The sequence below is a fragment of the Triturus cristatus genome, chromosome 12 (assembly GCF_964204655.1).
Source record: "Triturus cristatus chromosome 12, aTriCri1.1, whole genome shotgun sequence".
NCBI lineage: Eukaryota > Metazoa > Chordata > Amphibia > Caudata > Salamandridae > Triturus > Triturus cristatus.
Window position 1 is genome coordinate 294,928,917 of NC_140595.1, and position 17,725 is coordinate 294,946,641.

Sequence of the window (17,725 nt, forward strand, 5' to 3'; positions counted from 1 at the left end):
TGAAATGGTTGATGCTACTATACTAACATGTAGCCTTCAAGGGTCAATGAACACTCCAAATCCGCCCCCCACGCATTTCCCCCCAGCTTGGTGGATATAGGCAGCCATACTAAGGTGGGGCCGTGGTGCTCCAGCACTTGCTACACTAACAAGCGACACATGCCCACATTCACCATCTTTGTTTAGTGTGAGCTTTAGCCACTATTCATAATGCCAGAAGCATATAAGGTGGTGCCTTTCCCAGGTGTGCAGGCTGCCCTATTGACCCGTTTTTCCGTGTGGTTTGTAACTGTTGGACACTGCCTGGGCCAGCTGCAATCTGTACTGTTGTGCCATGTGCCTGAAATACCTTCTCCAGCCTGCATCTTCTCTGCTCTCTCTCTGCACGCTGACTACTGTTGAGCGCCACAGTTAATAGAATGTGAAATTGTGTCAGCAACGCTATGCATAAATTGTTGTTTTCCTCAAAGACCTTTGACTTTGTCATCCAGAGGAGTCTTCTCTGTTAGGATCTAAAGAGCATCTTTGTGTTGCAGTACTTTAGTTACAACATAAACTGGTTTCCAGATTAGCAACCGTGAAATAGACAATCTTATTTATTAATTTATAAAGCCGATAATCTACTTCGAATAAATCATGGAATGAACCAGGGTGACATTTGTGATGGTTTAATGAAACGTGTCTGTGATGTTGCGTTTAGAAACCTTCTTTAAAGTTTGTTTGGACTTTTGGTATTATGTTTTCAGACTTTTTTTGCAGCACATTCTTTAATCCACCAGCGAAGTTTAAAAAGGTCACTTAACGAGAGAGGACTCTTGGTATAGTAGAGTGGCAAGAGGGTTGCTTTTTGGCAGCGTTTTGCTCCAGTCTTCGATTTAGTACATTGTTTCGTAAATGGTAGATTTTTCATCTCATGTAGACTTGGCACCCGGCCCTAGGGCAGTTTTCTGAGCAGTGATTTTGTCTGCTTTTCTTTTTCACTAGTCTTGTTACCAAACGTTTTCTGTTTTTAGGTAAGCACGACCATGTGGAGTTGCTCAGTAATAGTCTTCTATTACTTATGAGGTTCATATAATATTTTTTTTTTTTATCGGATGGAATTTCAGTAGATGTCATTACCCTTGGAACATTTAGCAAATTATTCCCAGCCATAACGCTCCATTTACCAACCATCCTGTGTCCTTAGGGAACAAGCTGTGAAGTGCTTGTAAACTCCCACAAAGTAGCTGCCTGCATTAGGCACAGAGGTGGCAGAAGAAATGCTCTCACTAAATCTCAACTGATGTAAAGGTGAACACTAAAATTTGCAACTAAATGTAGCGTCCGTTTTAAAATGTGGCATACAAGAACTGTTGTGCTAACACTCATGATGTTAGTATTGTAGGAACTAATTCAGCAGGGACATTTTTACTAATGTTTATGTACTCTAAGCACTCAAGATGTATCAGAGAGTGGTTAGAAGTTTTACTAATCATGCTTATGATTAAGAGCATGAATATTTTGTAAAGGTATGGGGTCTGTAATTGACTGCAGGATGTGCTTAGTTAAGTCTTGCCTGAGTGGACTAATACATTTTGTTAATCAATTTGGATTTCCATAAACCTGTAATCTTCCTGAGTTTGATAATAAGTAACATGAAGTTGCTTAACTGTATATATCAGTTCTCTCCATTGCACCAAGACAGTGGTTGAAGTTGAGAGAAAAACAGTTTACACGCTGGCCTCCATGTGAGTTCAGACTACCAGTTATACAATGACACTTTAAATAAGTACTTCTCAAAGCAGTTCTATGATGTACCTATTAGTTTCAAAGCTTCCACGTTAAAGATTAGTAGATGTTGTAACACCCAAGATAATGTGCTGCATGGTTAAAAACTTATAAGGACCCAAAGGTGAGACCTATTGGCTATGCCAATACTTGTTTTTATTTGGTTAATGGCGTAAAAAACACGTAACCGACTGGCATAACACCTAACCTGAATTTGCCATACTTTGGGGCTTAAATGATTGGCCACATGGTTTATATCTCCATATATCTTCCCAGGTGGCTATGGTCCTCAAAATGGTGTTCTATCATGCTGTTAAAGATGTACCCATTCACTGACAGCCCCCACATTGGGAATTCACATTAATTGTGTGTTGTTTAGTAATAATCTCAGATTTAAAATAAAATTAAGATAAAACTTAATAGGTTCCAGATACTTTAAAATTCAGCAAGTGAGTGTTTACTGGATGCTTAGCGCCAAACAGTGTAACAAATCTCACCTCTAAGACATTCCAGAGGGCTTCATATTCATACACCCAAATCTCAAGGCTTATTGTCCTAAAATTGAGATCATGACCCCAGTGGGCATCACGATTATGTGACAAATCTACGGAGAGCATTAAACTTCGGTGTTTCTTTCATAGTCTAAAAAAATCTAAGTGGTCAAGCACACAAGTTCCAGTAATCTGTGGCTTGAAAAATACTGCCCTTCTTACACAACAGCTTTGTATGTATTTGACAGGAGCCCTGATTATTACTGGCATTGAGTACTGTTATGTTACCAACAGTAGCCACCACCGAAAAAGTCATAGAAATATTGGTTGTAAAATCAAATGGCCAAACTGAGTGTTGATAAGATAAGGCCGTTACCACAAAAAGAGCCTTTACGTTGATTCTCAAGTAGTTGAGAAATAAACTTTCTAACTTGCTGGATTGGACAGAAGCAAGGGCCCAGCATATTTGCTGAACGGTGCTCCCATTACATACCAGCCAGTTAGACTGATGCTTCTGTTACCATAGTTGCATAGGATCCACCACCCATATTTAAGTAAGCACAGTTGCTGATTCAAATCTTTCCAAGTTAAGAAGCCAAGATTCTAGAATGCACCTAGTATCCTCAGAGCAAAACCTAGGCATTTGCTTGTGAATGAAAATGGAAGTTTACACAGTGCTGATACCAAAGAGCACATTATTGGGAAGCCTGTGCTTACTACCAAACTGGAAGTTAACTTATTAACTCCAGGTTTAATGGAATGCAGTGAATGGGGGAATTGTTGGAGAGTCTAAAGCACACTCTGCCTGCTGCTAAACATCGGTACATAGATCAATATTACGAGGCTTAATGACCAAAGGCAGCCTGGCAGAAAGACCCACTTCAACTTTGGACTAGACTAACTGCCCCCACTTCACATTCGCTCTTTGCCAAATATTGCATCCATGAACTCCAAAGAGAGTGCAAGGCAACAGAGCTGTGCTAGATGAGACAAACACTTAAACATATAAATTCACTACTCCTTGCATCTCTTGTAAACCTGGGTGGTGAACTCCGCTTCGTTCATGGAGTTTGCCGAGTTTTCCGCATTCCGCGGAGTGCAGAAAACTCTGCTCCATATAGCGCAGCAGAGTTTTTTTTTCCCCACTCGCCCAACGTAAGTTGACGAGCGTGAGCTGCCGCTCAGGTAGAATTTTTACACGAGTGGCAGGAAGATCAGTGCGAACAGCAGTTCTTTCCACACTCCGCCGCTTGCAGAACTCCGCTGAGTTTTTATGTCCCCAGAACTCCGCGAACTCCGCCCAGGCCTAATCTCTAGTACTGTTACAACTGAGCATTGAACTCTCTTTGCTTGAATGTGTTTGCATTTTGAACATTAAGAAGCACTCATTTAAATTGTTACTGTGGTAGATTCAATGATTTGCTTTGTTGATAATTGATGTAGCTGCTGACCTCCTACATCACAGGGCAATATGGCAACTCTCCCAACCTTTTTCATATGTTTTTTTCCATGACGCAGACCCATTTACAACTTCCTGTCACTGAGCCCGTAGTTATAGCATTTTACATTAAATATTGTTTCAGCTTAAGCACAGTTGCCTCTAGTACAGTGTGGGAGCAAAAGGCTTACATGGGCACTAATTCAGTCCAGGAGTACATCCCAACATAGTCTGAATAATAAAGGACAGTCACAGTATAGAGCAGTAGTTCTTAACCTGTGGTTCAGGGACCCCTGGGGGTACGCAAAACTGGCTCCACGACTGCTTAAAAAATAAAATAATATTAAGACTAATAAAATGTATATAAATGGAGACGAAAAATGTTACATTTTAAAACGTCCTGTAATGGTGAAGCAATTTGAAATTGGAGGCTAAAAATTAAGGGCTAGATTTATATCTTGGAGGACAACCCGTTCTGCCAGGGCGATGGAGTAAATTACTCATTTATAAAACAGTGACAGGGAGCTCTGTGACAGCGGTTATCGCCAGTGCACTTCGCTATTTGATGCAGAGCCCGGTCAACACGACGGAGCTCTGCACCAATCAGTTTCCTTTTTTTAATTTCAGAAAGAAGATCCAGAAATTTGGGTTTTCTTTTTGGCAAGGGAAGCATTTAGCAGTTTCCACTGCCCCTTACTGCGACTGCCAGGATTTTCCTGGCAGTGATGAGTAGTGAAAACTGACCTGAAATTCCGTCATTCTCAGCGAGATGGAATTGAAGGTCTCCCTCTGATGGCCCTTACTCTGCAGGTCCATCGGAGGGTTAAATCAAGGCAGATACGTAGTCTCTGCCGTGATTAAAACTATGGTCCGTCTGCATCTAAATCGGATGGGCGAACCATTATCTTCGCGGGAAGTATACTCCATCGCCATTGTGATGGAGAATACATACCGTCAAGATATAAACCAGGACCTAAGTTAGTATCCTCAGATTGATACATGGGAGCAGGGCAAGTGCATAAAGCCACATATAGTATGGGCGACGAGTAGCCTCAGTTGAATTTAGAAAAGCTCAAACCTTCCTATTAAAATTTTTATTTTGTTTTTATTTTTGTGAATTAAATAAAATCTTTCATCATTTGTATATTTGTTTGATAAATGCTTCGTTCTACTTTTTTAGTGTGTTGATTTGTGGTTTAAATCATCGAAAAGCTTAGGCTGGTGTCCCAGGCTTCCAGTAATGACTCCGTGGTGGTCCCTGGATTCCAATAGTGATTCTGTGGGGGTCCCGGAGTTCCAGTAATGTTTAAGTGGGGGTCCACAGAAGTTAAAAGGTTAAGAACCATTGATCTAGAGCATAGAAAGCTTTGATTGACACAGCTGGTTCAGTATTCCCCCACAGACCCTTTGGGCCGAGTTTCTACTGCAGCTTCTGCAGTAATCATGACCCTGCAATCACCACCCACATTGCTGTTTCCTGCTGAACCCATTCTGACATAAATAATAATTTACTCTGACATTTTCCTGTCTCGGTGACTGGATGCTGACTGCCTGTACCAAACTTCTTCCCTCATTCTAGCTAAGTTTAATTCCCTGTCATCATCATCCTAAAAAGCTTATTTCGATCTCAGAGGATCTTAAAAGCACATATACAATAAGAGCATATTAAAACAATCCAATCAATATCCATAGATGCCGTTAAAATTAAAAATCTTAAAAGCGCAATCTTCATACAGTGCATCATTGAGGTTTCCCTGACTCACCTATCTCAGAATACAAGGCCTTCGCAGTTTTATAATGACGACACCTATGTTGCGTGAGATCTACTTATCAATGTACATATGGGCTTGATATACCACTCATCGGAAGAAAAAGAAAAAAAGAGGTATACTATGGGATCACAATAAATATATAATGTGTTGTAGTGCTCCCTTGGCCCACTATGCACAAACATTGCAGCTATTCGAATAAATATTCAGTTTCTTCCAAAACAACTGTATGCAATCGATTTTTTAAATCTTGTGGGCCCAGATGAATGTACAAAATAGCAGCGGACCACTATGCATTGAACTGCAGTTTTTCGTTCAGGCTCTTCGTTCACATATAACACAGTGCAGATGAATTTAGATTAGGGGATGGCTAAATAGAATTACGTTAAAAACCACTATCGAAAATGCGGTCACAGGAATATTGGTAGATACTGAGATTAAAGTACAAGGTAAGCATGCAAAAAGAGATTAAAGCAATCTATTAAGCAGAGGGAGAAATAATAAAACCTCTCCGGGCCCACCCGCATGACTATCGTAGTGGTTCCTGATCACTAATTTGGATACATTTTGAACACCAGATCCAGGCAGCCATGAAATATTTCGCAATTGCCACCAACCTAGAGCTACCTGTCCTTAAAATACTAAGTGGCTCCAGGTACCCAAGTTCCTGTACAGCGGCAATGACCATTTTTTGGTCAAGCCTAGACCGCGCTTGTGCTCTCTTTTCAAGACCTATTGTATATACTTTGTGGGCTTGCGTCCCCGCCCATTGCTTTTCATTTGTTTCTTTCAGTGTCCTTTAAAAATCCTTGCTTTCCAGTGGATTATCTTTACTATTTGTTCCTCCTTTTCAGCGGTTGTTCACTCACAGAGCTGAGCCCCATAACTTGTAGCTTTCCACTGGTCTTATTTTAGTTACTGCCTTGGGCACATTTGTTAATTCTGAATGAGCACTTCACACAAGCGCTTGTGTTTTGAGTAGCTACGAGCTTTTCTGTTAACTTGACAGTTGATGTTTGTCTTACCTTGTCACATTTGCTGCTCATTTAAATACAGAGTTCAAATGTCAGAAGCTGTTTCCAAGAGTGTGCCTGTTTACTTTTGACTATCTGCCCCTGTGTATTTATAGTGGGTGATGCCAAGGCGTTTCATTGCACCAAACCTTTTTAGTATAATATAAGTTGTTAAAGTTTGCATGATCTCTCATATCGCGTTGTACTGCATTAACATTAGCAATTTTTCCCTTGTTCCTTTTTTAGGTCTCGCCTGACCCAGTGCATGCGCTGGTCTGGCGAGACTTATTGAGAGGGCTCCAAAAAGTGCTACCAGGCCAGCCTAGAGCTACAGTGCATGTGCACGGGCGCGCGTGCTGCGCTTTACCGCGATTAGTTTCACTTTCACGGCTGCTTTGATGTTTGATCGCAATCACTTTCACTTTAGCGGCCGGACGGCCGCTTTGCATAGCCAATAGGTCTTGCTTTTGGGACCTTATAAGTATTTAGTTATGCAACTGTTGCATGGCTAAACACTTCTAAGGTCCCAAAGGTGAAACCTATTGGCTATGCCAATGCTTGTTTAATGTTATAGATGCTACATGCTTTTAAAGTGTACTAACTGGTCTAGTGCACTTGACGAAATGCCCGCCTGCGCATACTGTTGGCATGTTACAGGTTGCATGCATCGCTTCTGAAAATGATTTTAACATCCTAGCAGTGTCTTGCTGCTTGCTTGTTACTTAATTACAGCTCCATCTCCTATTTCTTTGAATCAAAAATATGGTGTCCTTGAGATTTTTTGTATGTAGTAGTATTTATGATAAATTATTTAAAGCAATGGCTATATAAAGACTCTCATCCAAATAAACCATACACAGCACAAGTCAAAGGAATGTGAAAACACTGGTGCATACACAAAAACAGATACACAAGCACACTCGGTCACAAGCAGCCATTAAGTCAGTGCACGTACACACACGGCTTTCTGCTTTTAAAGAAGGGAGAGTGGACAGTATGATTCAAATGATGCTAATGAGCACATGCAGGATTTGCTTCCATGACTTTTAATAGATTAATGCTCTGCTTAACCTATGATTACCTTTTTTTCAAACAGTTCAACACAGTTTCATGTGAGCAGTTGAGAAGAGCGCTCTTTGTTTTCACTCGCTGTGCTTTTCTGTAAACATGGCTGTAATTCTTTTTTTTTTAAAGATCTTTTTATTCAAAGATAAAACATAAAGCCAAAAAAACCAAATCAAGACAGTACAGTACAATGATCTCGCAATTCAGACAGCTCAAGACACGGCAAATATGTACATTTAGGCGTTGAGGGCTGTAATTCTTATTCTTATCTTGTCGCCTTTGCTGTTCTTTCAAAGACCGATATCAAATGTCAGGCACTGTTTCTCCGAGGATGTCTGTTTGCGTTTGTCAATCTTTTGGCCATCTGCCCCGGTGTATTTACAGTGTGGGATGCCAGGGGTTTTCAGTGCACCAAACTTTTTAACTATAACTCAAGTTGTTGAAAAAGGTTTTGCATCATCTCTCATGTTTTACTGCATTAGCATTGATAATTTTTCCTTTGTTCATGTTCCTTTTTTTAATGTTAAAAATGTTATTTGTTTTGAAAGTGTACCAACTTGTCGTGTGTTCTTACCTAAATGCACGCCTGTGCGTACTGTTAGCAGGTTATAGGTGCTATGTGTTGCTTCTGAAAATGACTTTAACATCTTAACACTGGAATAAATATATATTGTTCTGGGGGTGTTCTATTAAGTGCGCCCACTTATCATTAATTATTCTGCCCTCCCGTTCACCACCCCCACAGGTAATCCTATTCACCACCCCCTCCTAATTGCTAAAGACAAAAGATTACCCCTAGGCGAGACCTATTGGCGTTATCAATGCTTGTTTCCTCTGTAGGTCATAAGCAGCGCACATAAATAGAATATGGGGTATGGTCTCGGGGAGGCCCCCCACACACTGGGCACTCATCACCCCTATGTTGTACTCTGGCCCACTTGGTACAGAATGCTCTAGGAGGGAGGGACTGATACCTTAATTATAGAAAATATTTCTGAGCTAGAGGGGGCGTAATTTCGTCGATCGTCTTTTCATACACAGGGAGCAATTTTAAGTTGGTAAATTCTTTAGTTAAAGCACCTTTGCTGCTATGGATAATACTTCATATGCATACTCCCAGCAGGCCCATTTAATGTCAGTTTTAGAGATCGATTCCTCTGGCCTTACCCAAATTTTCCCTTACCCCAGCTTCCTCAGTGGGGTTCTAACATGAACTAGCCATGGGATTTCGTGAGCACCAGGAGTGGCCAAGAGTTCCCTTAAGGATTTCCTATATGCTCCTTAAGCGTGCAAGGTCCTTAGTCTATATCAATAGAGCAAGGACCTAGGCTCAACTTACCAAGAAGTTTTCCTGAAGGCCATATCAAGGTGCAGTGGGGTTAGAAATGTGCTCTTTGGCAGAGCAAAGAGGGACCTAATAAAACTATTTGCTGCAGATGTTAGGATATTACAGTTAGCGTGACCCCAGATCTCAGAGCCATACTAGACGGCTGGCTCCCAGTGCCATCACATTATATATCTCAAGGCTGGTGCCAAACTCCTTCCCTCTTTCTAGCTAAGTATAATTCCCAGTTACTCTACTAGACTTCCGTGGCCAGGCACAGCTGAAATGTTTTTAGGTCGAGGACCGTCCGGTCTGCCGAAGGCAGAACCGGAAGTCGGAGATTTAATGTTTTGGAGAAGAGGGGCTTGAACCCGCCCCTCTTCTCTCCTCTTCTCCATTGGCTGGCCTCTTGAATGCTGGCCAGCCATTGGAGAAGAGGATCGTCTCTCCGTTCGGGCTTGTCCTTTTCGGATTCGGGGGCGTGTTTTTTTCTACTTTTCTGATTATCTCCTCCAGCCAATGGCAAGAGGAGAGAAAAGAAAAACACGCCCCCGAATCCGAAAATGACGTGCTTGAGGCTTTGTCTTGAATTTCCAATCTAAGAAGCGTAGACACTACATGTGTATGTTTGCTCTCAAAAATGCCATATGCTCCAGAATGGAAAAGAAAAAAAACAAGTTCCTCCCACTCTGTGCTTGTGCAAAGCAGCCTTGCAAAGACTGGCCAGAATTAAATATTCGGTCTTCGGTTTCATTTCCTGTGTAGATAATCCCCGACATCAAAGGCGCCTCCTCCTCCTCCGCGCAGGCCAGCATCCCTGTTCCAAAGGGACATTCGGTTAGCTACTGCTGACCGGCTTGTGGAAATGTATGAATGCACGTAGGCTGTATTAGTACCGCATATAACGCGCTGTACAGGCAGGTACACAAACTTCAGAGCAGGCGGCATTGAGGATTATAAAACAGCATGCCTGAAGACTGTTGTTAATATTTTTTAACATTATTAACCTTTGACGATGGCCCTGCTGTCTACACAACACGGGCAGCAGCCTGGACTCCGTTTCAGTGGAAAGCAAGATAGGTGTATTTAAGCGGGCACTGGTGAGATCTTTAACAAATCCTGCAGCTGGCCGGTTAACGATCTCGCGCGCAGACAAAAAACACACAGCTTAGTAGGTGTGCCAGGGGATGCTGCAGCTGCAAAACTTCAGAGGGGGAATTAAAACAGAGGACAGGAAAATAGGAGAGCAGAAAAAGAAGTTGTCCTGCTGGTGGCTGGGCTGTCAGGAAGGAGCGTGTGTGTTTCCATGGTGAGTGATTTATTGATGTTTATCAGGAATGAATAGATCAAAGGCTGACCAGATGACAGGCGATCAATCAGCCATCAAATCAAAGATGGCAATCCTCTAATAAAACAGAAAATAAGGAGAACCAGTTCCTACCAGGTTTTTCCCTCCTTCCTCCATAGACACTAGGCGGAGGAGGTTGAACTTTTACGGCCCCCGAGATGAAGGCTAGACTGCCCCACCTCCATTTGTACAGGATCAAAAGGTAGCCACTAAGTACCTTTCAACCTGACAAGCAAGCTCTACTCCGGGAACGCTTTTTTTTTTTTAACCAATTGCCATCTGTAAACCGAACAGGCCGACCCGAGCCTTTTAGGATCTTATAGGTCAGGTGCCAGGCCACGAACACAATAACCTTCGAATCCCTCTTGTTAGGGTCCCCTCCCACCCGGCCCCGTGGTATGAGGGCATCATACGTTCGCCAGCTCCATGTTCAACGATTCACCCTACGAGCTTGTGCCACGGCCTGTTCTCCCTCAAGGAAACTCCAGTTGCCTCTTGGGACTGGTTTCTCACGTCACTACTTACTCAGCCGTCTCTAAAGGTTTCGGTTAATATGTATAATTATCAGGTATAAAATGTACTGATTGTGGGGATCACCGTCGGGGTCCCTGTGCCTAAATTGCGATCTATTGAATGTGTGTCTCGATTATCCGTGCTAAACATGCAATGAGTTGGGTGGGAATTGATTGGAATTTCCTCTGGGGAAAACACGGGAAGAATATGTGCGCCCCATACCCTTGTTAGATGTCCTCACCCACTTAGCTCTAAAATATAGAATGCCCAGTGATGCTCAAAATACCTGTAACCTGGGGGGCAAAGGATTCCCTCGTTAAACGTATCCCATTCTCTTTCTCCCACGAAAATAGGACTGGTAGAAAGAAGAGGCTTCCCAAATCCAAGGGTGGAGATTTCCCAGGACATTTCCTGCAATTCTGAAGGGCCGTGTCTCGAACAAAATGTAAAACTGGAAGGTAGACAGGCCACAAACATTCGAGCACTAAACTCCTGTTAAGTTGTTCACAAGTACACAAACACATTTAGCAAATAAAAGATGCTGAATGTCTGGTGAAACCGAAGGAGAAACTCAGTTCTGGGTTCAAGAGTTCACCAGTGAACTTGAGCTGTCTGCCACAAAACAAACACACAAACAACAAAAACACACACTGGAGCCTAAGCTGAGCCACACACAGAGCATACAGCGCTGGGCTGCTGCTTCTATATGTTGAAAGGAGGCAGCAACTACCTGTCGAGACTGAAAGTTACACGAAAAAGTAGAAAACAGGGAGCGCGCCAATGGCAAAAGGATCATTTAAACGAAGCTGCATAAAATCCTTGCGCGTTACCGAGCAAGCTGTGGGGAGGACGGAGCTGAAGACTGTAGGGTAATATATTCAGAACAAACTAAGGGAAACGTGTGGACCCCCTCCTGTGAAATGTTTCTTCATTTAAGGAACGTTTCCCCGCGTCGAGCCCCTCGCCCCCCCCCCGTCTCCCGGTACATGACGGCTTTACGGCCGGAACAGATGGCGCCTTTATTCACCACTCCATATTTAAAGCTCCTCTTAGCCCGTCTCCAAAGTCATTGCTGGTTTACGGCGGTTTGCTCAGCACACCCGCCCGTGCAACACATTTTACTTTTAAACACCTGACATTCCAGATATGGGAGGCGTGTCCACGCCCCAGAGGCACATTGTACAACAAGCATTTACAATGCAATGGTCTCGGCATTGGTAAAGTTAGAGCTATTGGCATTGCTCATGACATTATTTTTGTTTGTTTTTGTTTTTAAAACATTTAAAGAAACGGCATTGTCATGAGCAATGCCAATGGCTCTAACTTTAACAATGCCGAGACCGTTGCATTGTAAATGCTTGTTTCACTTCCCATGGTCACCCAGTGCACTCTGCTCCTCTCATCAGGCCCAGACTTGTAGGCATTTTATCTGTTGTAAATATTATACACTTAATTTTCAGTGTCCATAGAAAGTCTGACCATTTACACATATCGTAAATTTTGTGTCCCAGGGTCTGTTATAGTTGAATTTCTTGGGACTGGAAGCAGTATACTGGAGTATTTGCTATGCAGTCCACCTACTCCAGTGTTGGCTGACAACTTCTTCTTTTTTGTTTCTCAGAAACCAGGATGACTACCAGTTGGTGAGGAAGCTTGGCCGGGGGAAGTACAGTGAAGTGTTTGAGGCCATTAATATCACAAACAATGAAAGGGTGGTCGTGAAAATTCTGAAGGTAAGGCATTATCCACCTCACCAATAGTGTAAATGTATTTATATACCACTTACTACCCCTGATGAGGCGTCAAAGCGCTTTTGGCGAGTAGCATGCTACTTTAAAACCCAAAAGGATTCGTGGTGAATTAGTATAGGGAAATATGAGTTCATTTGAGCGGTGGATATGTGAGTCAGTTGGATGCATGCATGCATGCTTATTTAGAGGGACATTTCCAAATGATTAAAATTAATTAGCGGCAGAAAGTCTGGACACTCAAACTCCAAGTGCCCTAGCTTTTATCTTCTTCTGTCTTTATGCTGTATGTATATCTCCTAAAAACCTATTTCATCAATAGGACCATTATAACTTTCTCCTTTCCTTATCCCAAACTTATTTCTCTGTAGATCTCTAAATGTTTTGGATAGCTGTACTAAAGAATTATTTCTCCCATCCATCGTTTGTGCACAAATTCTTCCTTGTGTTTGGATGACTTGGATATGGGGAGATTGTGCACTTTTCAATCTCCTCTGTTTGGATACCCTCCAAATTCTTTAAAAACAAGCATTGAAAATGCAATAGGTCTCGCCTTTGATTAATTTAAAGCCATTTGCTTAGCTGTGCAATACCATTAGCAAAGCCAAATGGCTTTATCCTATTCAAAGGCAAAAAATTATAAAATTAGATACCAATTCTTTGAAAATGCGTGCATTTCGTTCATCCTAATAAAGCTTCGGTAGAGTCAACCCCCGTTCCTTATTTAATTGTGAAGCCAATAATCGTAACCTTGAATGCTTATTCCAAATTAATTTTCTCAAAAGTGAATCAACTTTGTGAAAAAATGCATTAAGTTTGATAGGAACATTAGGGAAGATAAATAAAAATAGGGGTAAAACCAAATTTTTATAAGTGAAACACGGCCAATCTAATATCATGTGAGTAATGACCAACTATTGAGAAGTACCTTAACTTTCTTCACCATTCCCAATTAGTTGAAACAGAGGTGATGTAAATCCCCAAAAAGTGAGCAGGGCACACTGTAGCATAAACTGGTGTTCTAACTGTTGTGGAAGATAGTTAATTTCAGCATTAAACACTAAAACTTCGGATTTTGAGTGGTTAATCTTGTATCCCCCAATGCTGTACATTTGTGTATTTCATCGAAAGCAGCTTCAATATTTCGTTTTTCAGTTTTCAGATATAAAATGATATAATCAGCTAAAAACTTTTTGACCTCCCCTCTACTGGTTTGACCGCACGCTCATTACGAAGCTTCGTTGCTAAGTGCTCAGTAAATATATAATTTTTTAAATCGGCGACAACGGACTGCCTTGTTGGGTGCCTCCTTTTTATCGCCTGAATCCCATTTCCACGTAGAATTAATCATTATCCTTGCCTTTGCAGCTCTATAGACGTTATCCAACATAGATGGGAATTGCACAGGAAAAGGAAATCAAAAATGCTGCTTGACAAAAGACCAAATCAAACGCCTTCTCAGCGTCTATCATTATTATTGCTGCTTTAATTTGATGAAGTGAAAAATAGTCAAGTAATTAGTATTTGCTGCTATTTATCTAGATGATCTAAAATTATTCTGGTCCTTATGGATGATATTTTATGCTGTAGGAGCCATTCTTCTGCAGTTATTTTGGTAAATAATTTATAATCAAAATTTAAGAGACTAATTGGTCAATATGAGTTAACATTGTGCGATAGCTTGTATTTAAAAAAAAAATATATATATTACTGCATCAATAAAGGAGTGCGGGATATAAATTTCCAAAATAATTTGGTGGTTCCTTTCTATAACTATTGGAATACCATAGTTGCCACAACTTCACTATTTTCACTATAAGACTCTTTTTGGTATTCCTCCAAGAGTCGAGCTACTGCTCCAGCTTAACCACAGGTACTTGCTCCACATTCTGATTTCCTTTTGATGCTGGAGAAAAATCTCATTAATTTCCTTTGGATTATTTGTCTGCGCCTTAGTCGTAGATTAAAAAATCGTCTGGATTCTGTTCTTGTTTTTGTCTTACCTCAGAGGAGCATAACAAAAGTTTACCAATCTATTGGTATTCTTCACATGTCTTCTGCCGAAAGGTCTTCTCGTTACCTATCTCTTCTAATAAAAAGAATTCTCTGAAATTTTGGATTTGCTTGTGAGAGCAAACTTTTGTTCCGGTCTGAACTTATTACAATGACCTCCATGGCAGCATTAAGAGCCTGGTGTAGCTCGCCTGTTATGTTGGCGCCTGTACCCAATTACCTTGACCTTATAGGCGATAACACATCCTCCTAACGTGGCGTTAAAGGATTCCCAAATAGAAAAAATTGGGGCTGAATTCCTATTGATTTGAAAAAAAACTCCCCAATTAATATTTTGGTTTCTTCCCTCCAGACCTGATCTACCAAGAGAAACCTTTCTATATGCCATCTCTAGGTGAGCCTAATTTGAACCTGGACTTATAGGACCAGAGAGACTATTGAATGAGCTGAAAAGACTTTAGCAACTATGTCGATAATCCTATTCTTACTATCTGAGAAACTAAGAAATAAATCCGAAAGAGGAGCAGTGTTAAAGCGCATGAAAACAAGTAAATTACCAAAAATAAGGATGGTGTGAGCGCCAAGGTTCAACCGTTGCTAAATCTTATTTAAATTGTGACAATGCAGCTAATGTTTTAGGTTTAAGTTGTCCTTTAGCCCTATTTGCCAAATCTAAACTTAAATTCTGAATACAAATAAAATCTCCACCGAGGATTAGTGGTCCTGTTGCATCCATGGAGAGTTCATAAACCTGGGTGAGGGCCCCAATCTCATCTCCTATTGGACCATAATAAATTACTTTTGGTTTACTAAATTAATTGATAGATCTAATAAACCTTTCACCCAGATACACCTACTGTTATCTCTTTTGACTTCCACTATTTGCCAATTCAAATTTGCTGCTAGATAGTTTCTCCCTCATTGCTTCCTGGGATGATGAAGAAAACACACACGTTAAATATCTAGGAATAGCTATTTTTGGATTATTTGATCTAAAATGTGTTTCCTGAAAAAGATCACATCAATTTTAAATGAACCTAGACAGTTTATGATTGACCCAAACTAAACGCTTATTCAGTAATCCAATCTCATTACATGTAACTATCTTAATTGATTCTTATCTGTTTACAAGAAACAGATTAACTAACTTGCCTTATCATCATGACTATCCTCCCAGCTGCATGTCGTCCATACTGCTCTCTTTCTCACCACTTATACTAAGTGACCCCTACCCCTATATTCTCCAACTCACCCACCCCTAAAGTGTCCCTTGAGGTGGAATTGCCCGTCTTACCCCCTTTGACCACCTGCTCACTTAAACGCTGCCATTTTATAGCACCGGATATTATCCTTCCGTATGTATGTTTTATTGCTTTCTCCGTGATCCATAAATGGGCTCGTGGGACAGGATATAGTTCCCTAATTTACACAACTTTGAAGATTCACGTTTTCAAGTATGTCGCTTACATGCAGCATCCCCACTTCAGCTCACTCGCCTATTCAATTTAGTAATTACTGCCATTTCCCTAATTTTAGGCATGGACCATAGCAGCAGGCTTTGTACAAATCTTATTTTAATTTTGGTTGGGGATAAACAGCTATTCCAACAGAAGCTAGATGTGTCAAACAGTACACTGTTTTTAGTCATACAGTTGCCACTTCCAAATAATGCCTCTGACAAGGACCTTCCTGGAGTCGTAGTGTAGGGATTTCTTTTCTATGGACTCCATTTCTCCAAGCGTTTTCATTACCGGCTGCAATTGGCCAGATCACATACATTAGAAGCATGTTCAAGGGTTTGAACAACAGGCGTGATAAATTAATCGGAATGCTCCTGAAGTAATATAAAAGTCTCTACAGTAGCACAATTTAAGCAGTTACACCCTCGCTATAGTCCACCATTTCTTCCAGAACCTTACAAAATTATGGAAAGTCGCTAATTTAAATTTAAAAAAAATCCCCCTCCTGTTTTGGACCCATTATGATAGATTTGGATACCCAAGTACCTAAAAACATTTGTTTTCCGCAGAGTGTTGGATGCAAAACTTTGTTGCGATTTATTTATTATGCGTGTCCGGTATAGGCAAGATTTACTATTGATATTTCAGGCCTGACAAATCTCGAAATGTATTAAGATCTTCTACCTCAACATTTATTGCTGAAATATAGAAGTGAATTGTGGACACACAAAGATCTACAGTGTGTGTGATTGTCATGGGTATCTTTCCCAGCCACTAGATAAAATAGTTGTATGCATTCCTTTTGCATTTGTAATGAATAAAAGTGCAAAAATACAGGTTGCATATATGGGACTATCGTTGTGCGCAGCTCTGTACCTATGTACAGGTAGCCTGTTGCAAAAGGGATTCTTCAGGGATAGGTACTGACCTATGAGATGATCTTTATGGTATGAGGAGACATCCATAGTATAGCTCTTTGGTGTTTGCACTGTGTATACATCCAGCAAGGTATCAAACTGAGGTAACACGTGAACCCCAGGCAAGAATTTCCAATCCCCAACAATCCATATACATATTTTCTGGGACATATCCTATTTACCTGGCTCAGGTCACAATCCGATTCCAAACCTGTGTCATCCCTATTAGGGCAAGTTCATCACTCTGCTCCCCAGCAAAGGGTTCAAAGGCTGCCCCTCCAAAACGGGCAACTAAAAGTGATTTGCCCAGTTCTTGGGAAAAGAAAGGGGTGGAGGCGAACTCTGCATGTGATAACTAGCTTGTCATACTGACCTTGGGTGGAATTGTCCAGGATGACTGTAACAAAGGGGACACCCATTCCTCAGGAACCAACATGGGAGGGGTTCACTTTAAGTTTTAGTGTGAAGGGGTCAGACAGCTTTGTCATCATGTGGCAGAGTTGAGGCTCTCAAGGGAACTCTTACCAGAGACAACATAAAGTTGCCATTTTGGAATGTCCCAGAATGCTGTGCAGGAGGGATGCAAAAAGAAACATTGATGGACAGAATGCAGAACAATGTCATACATTCACCCCAGTGCAGAGCTCTGGGCCTAAATCCATTTTGCTCACCATGCCTTTCCAGTTTGGACCCAGCAATATGCATATCAGTCTTGACCCTGTGCCCAATGGGAACAGTCCAGCTCGAACTGCCAGGCCAGGTCCTTCCTGGACTGGAAACAAGCATCCTAGGACCAGTTTCGGGCTTTCAGCCCTAATCATCCAGGATTGCAGCATGCAGGAGGGAGGGACAGGGGTGG

At 41.4% G+C, this 17,725-nt stretch overlaps 1 protein-coding gene across 3 annotated transcripts in view; it reads left to right on the top strand.

The window, feature by feature from the left end:
• CSNK2A2 (casein kinase 2 alpha 2) overlaps nucleotides 1–17,725 on the top strand; it is a 367,342-nt gene that overhangs the window by 62,495 nt on the left and 287,122 nt on the right. For all 3 annotated transcript variants that reach the window (XR_014972222.1, XM_085638579.1, XM_085638580.1), the window contains exon 2: nucleotides 12,350–12,461. Coding sequence is in view for 2 of the 3 variants with exons in the window: in XM_085638579.1 (XP_085494705.1) it covers nucleotides 12,350–12,461 (112 nt within the window). In the remaining variant the exon portion in view is untranslated. The remainder of the gene's footprint in view (nucleotides 1–12,349; nucleotides 12,462–17,725) is intronic.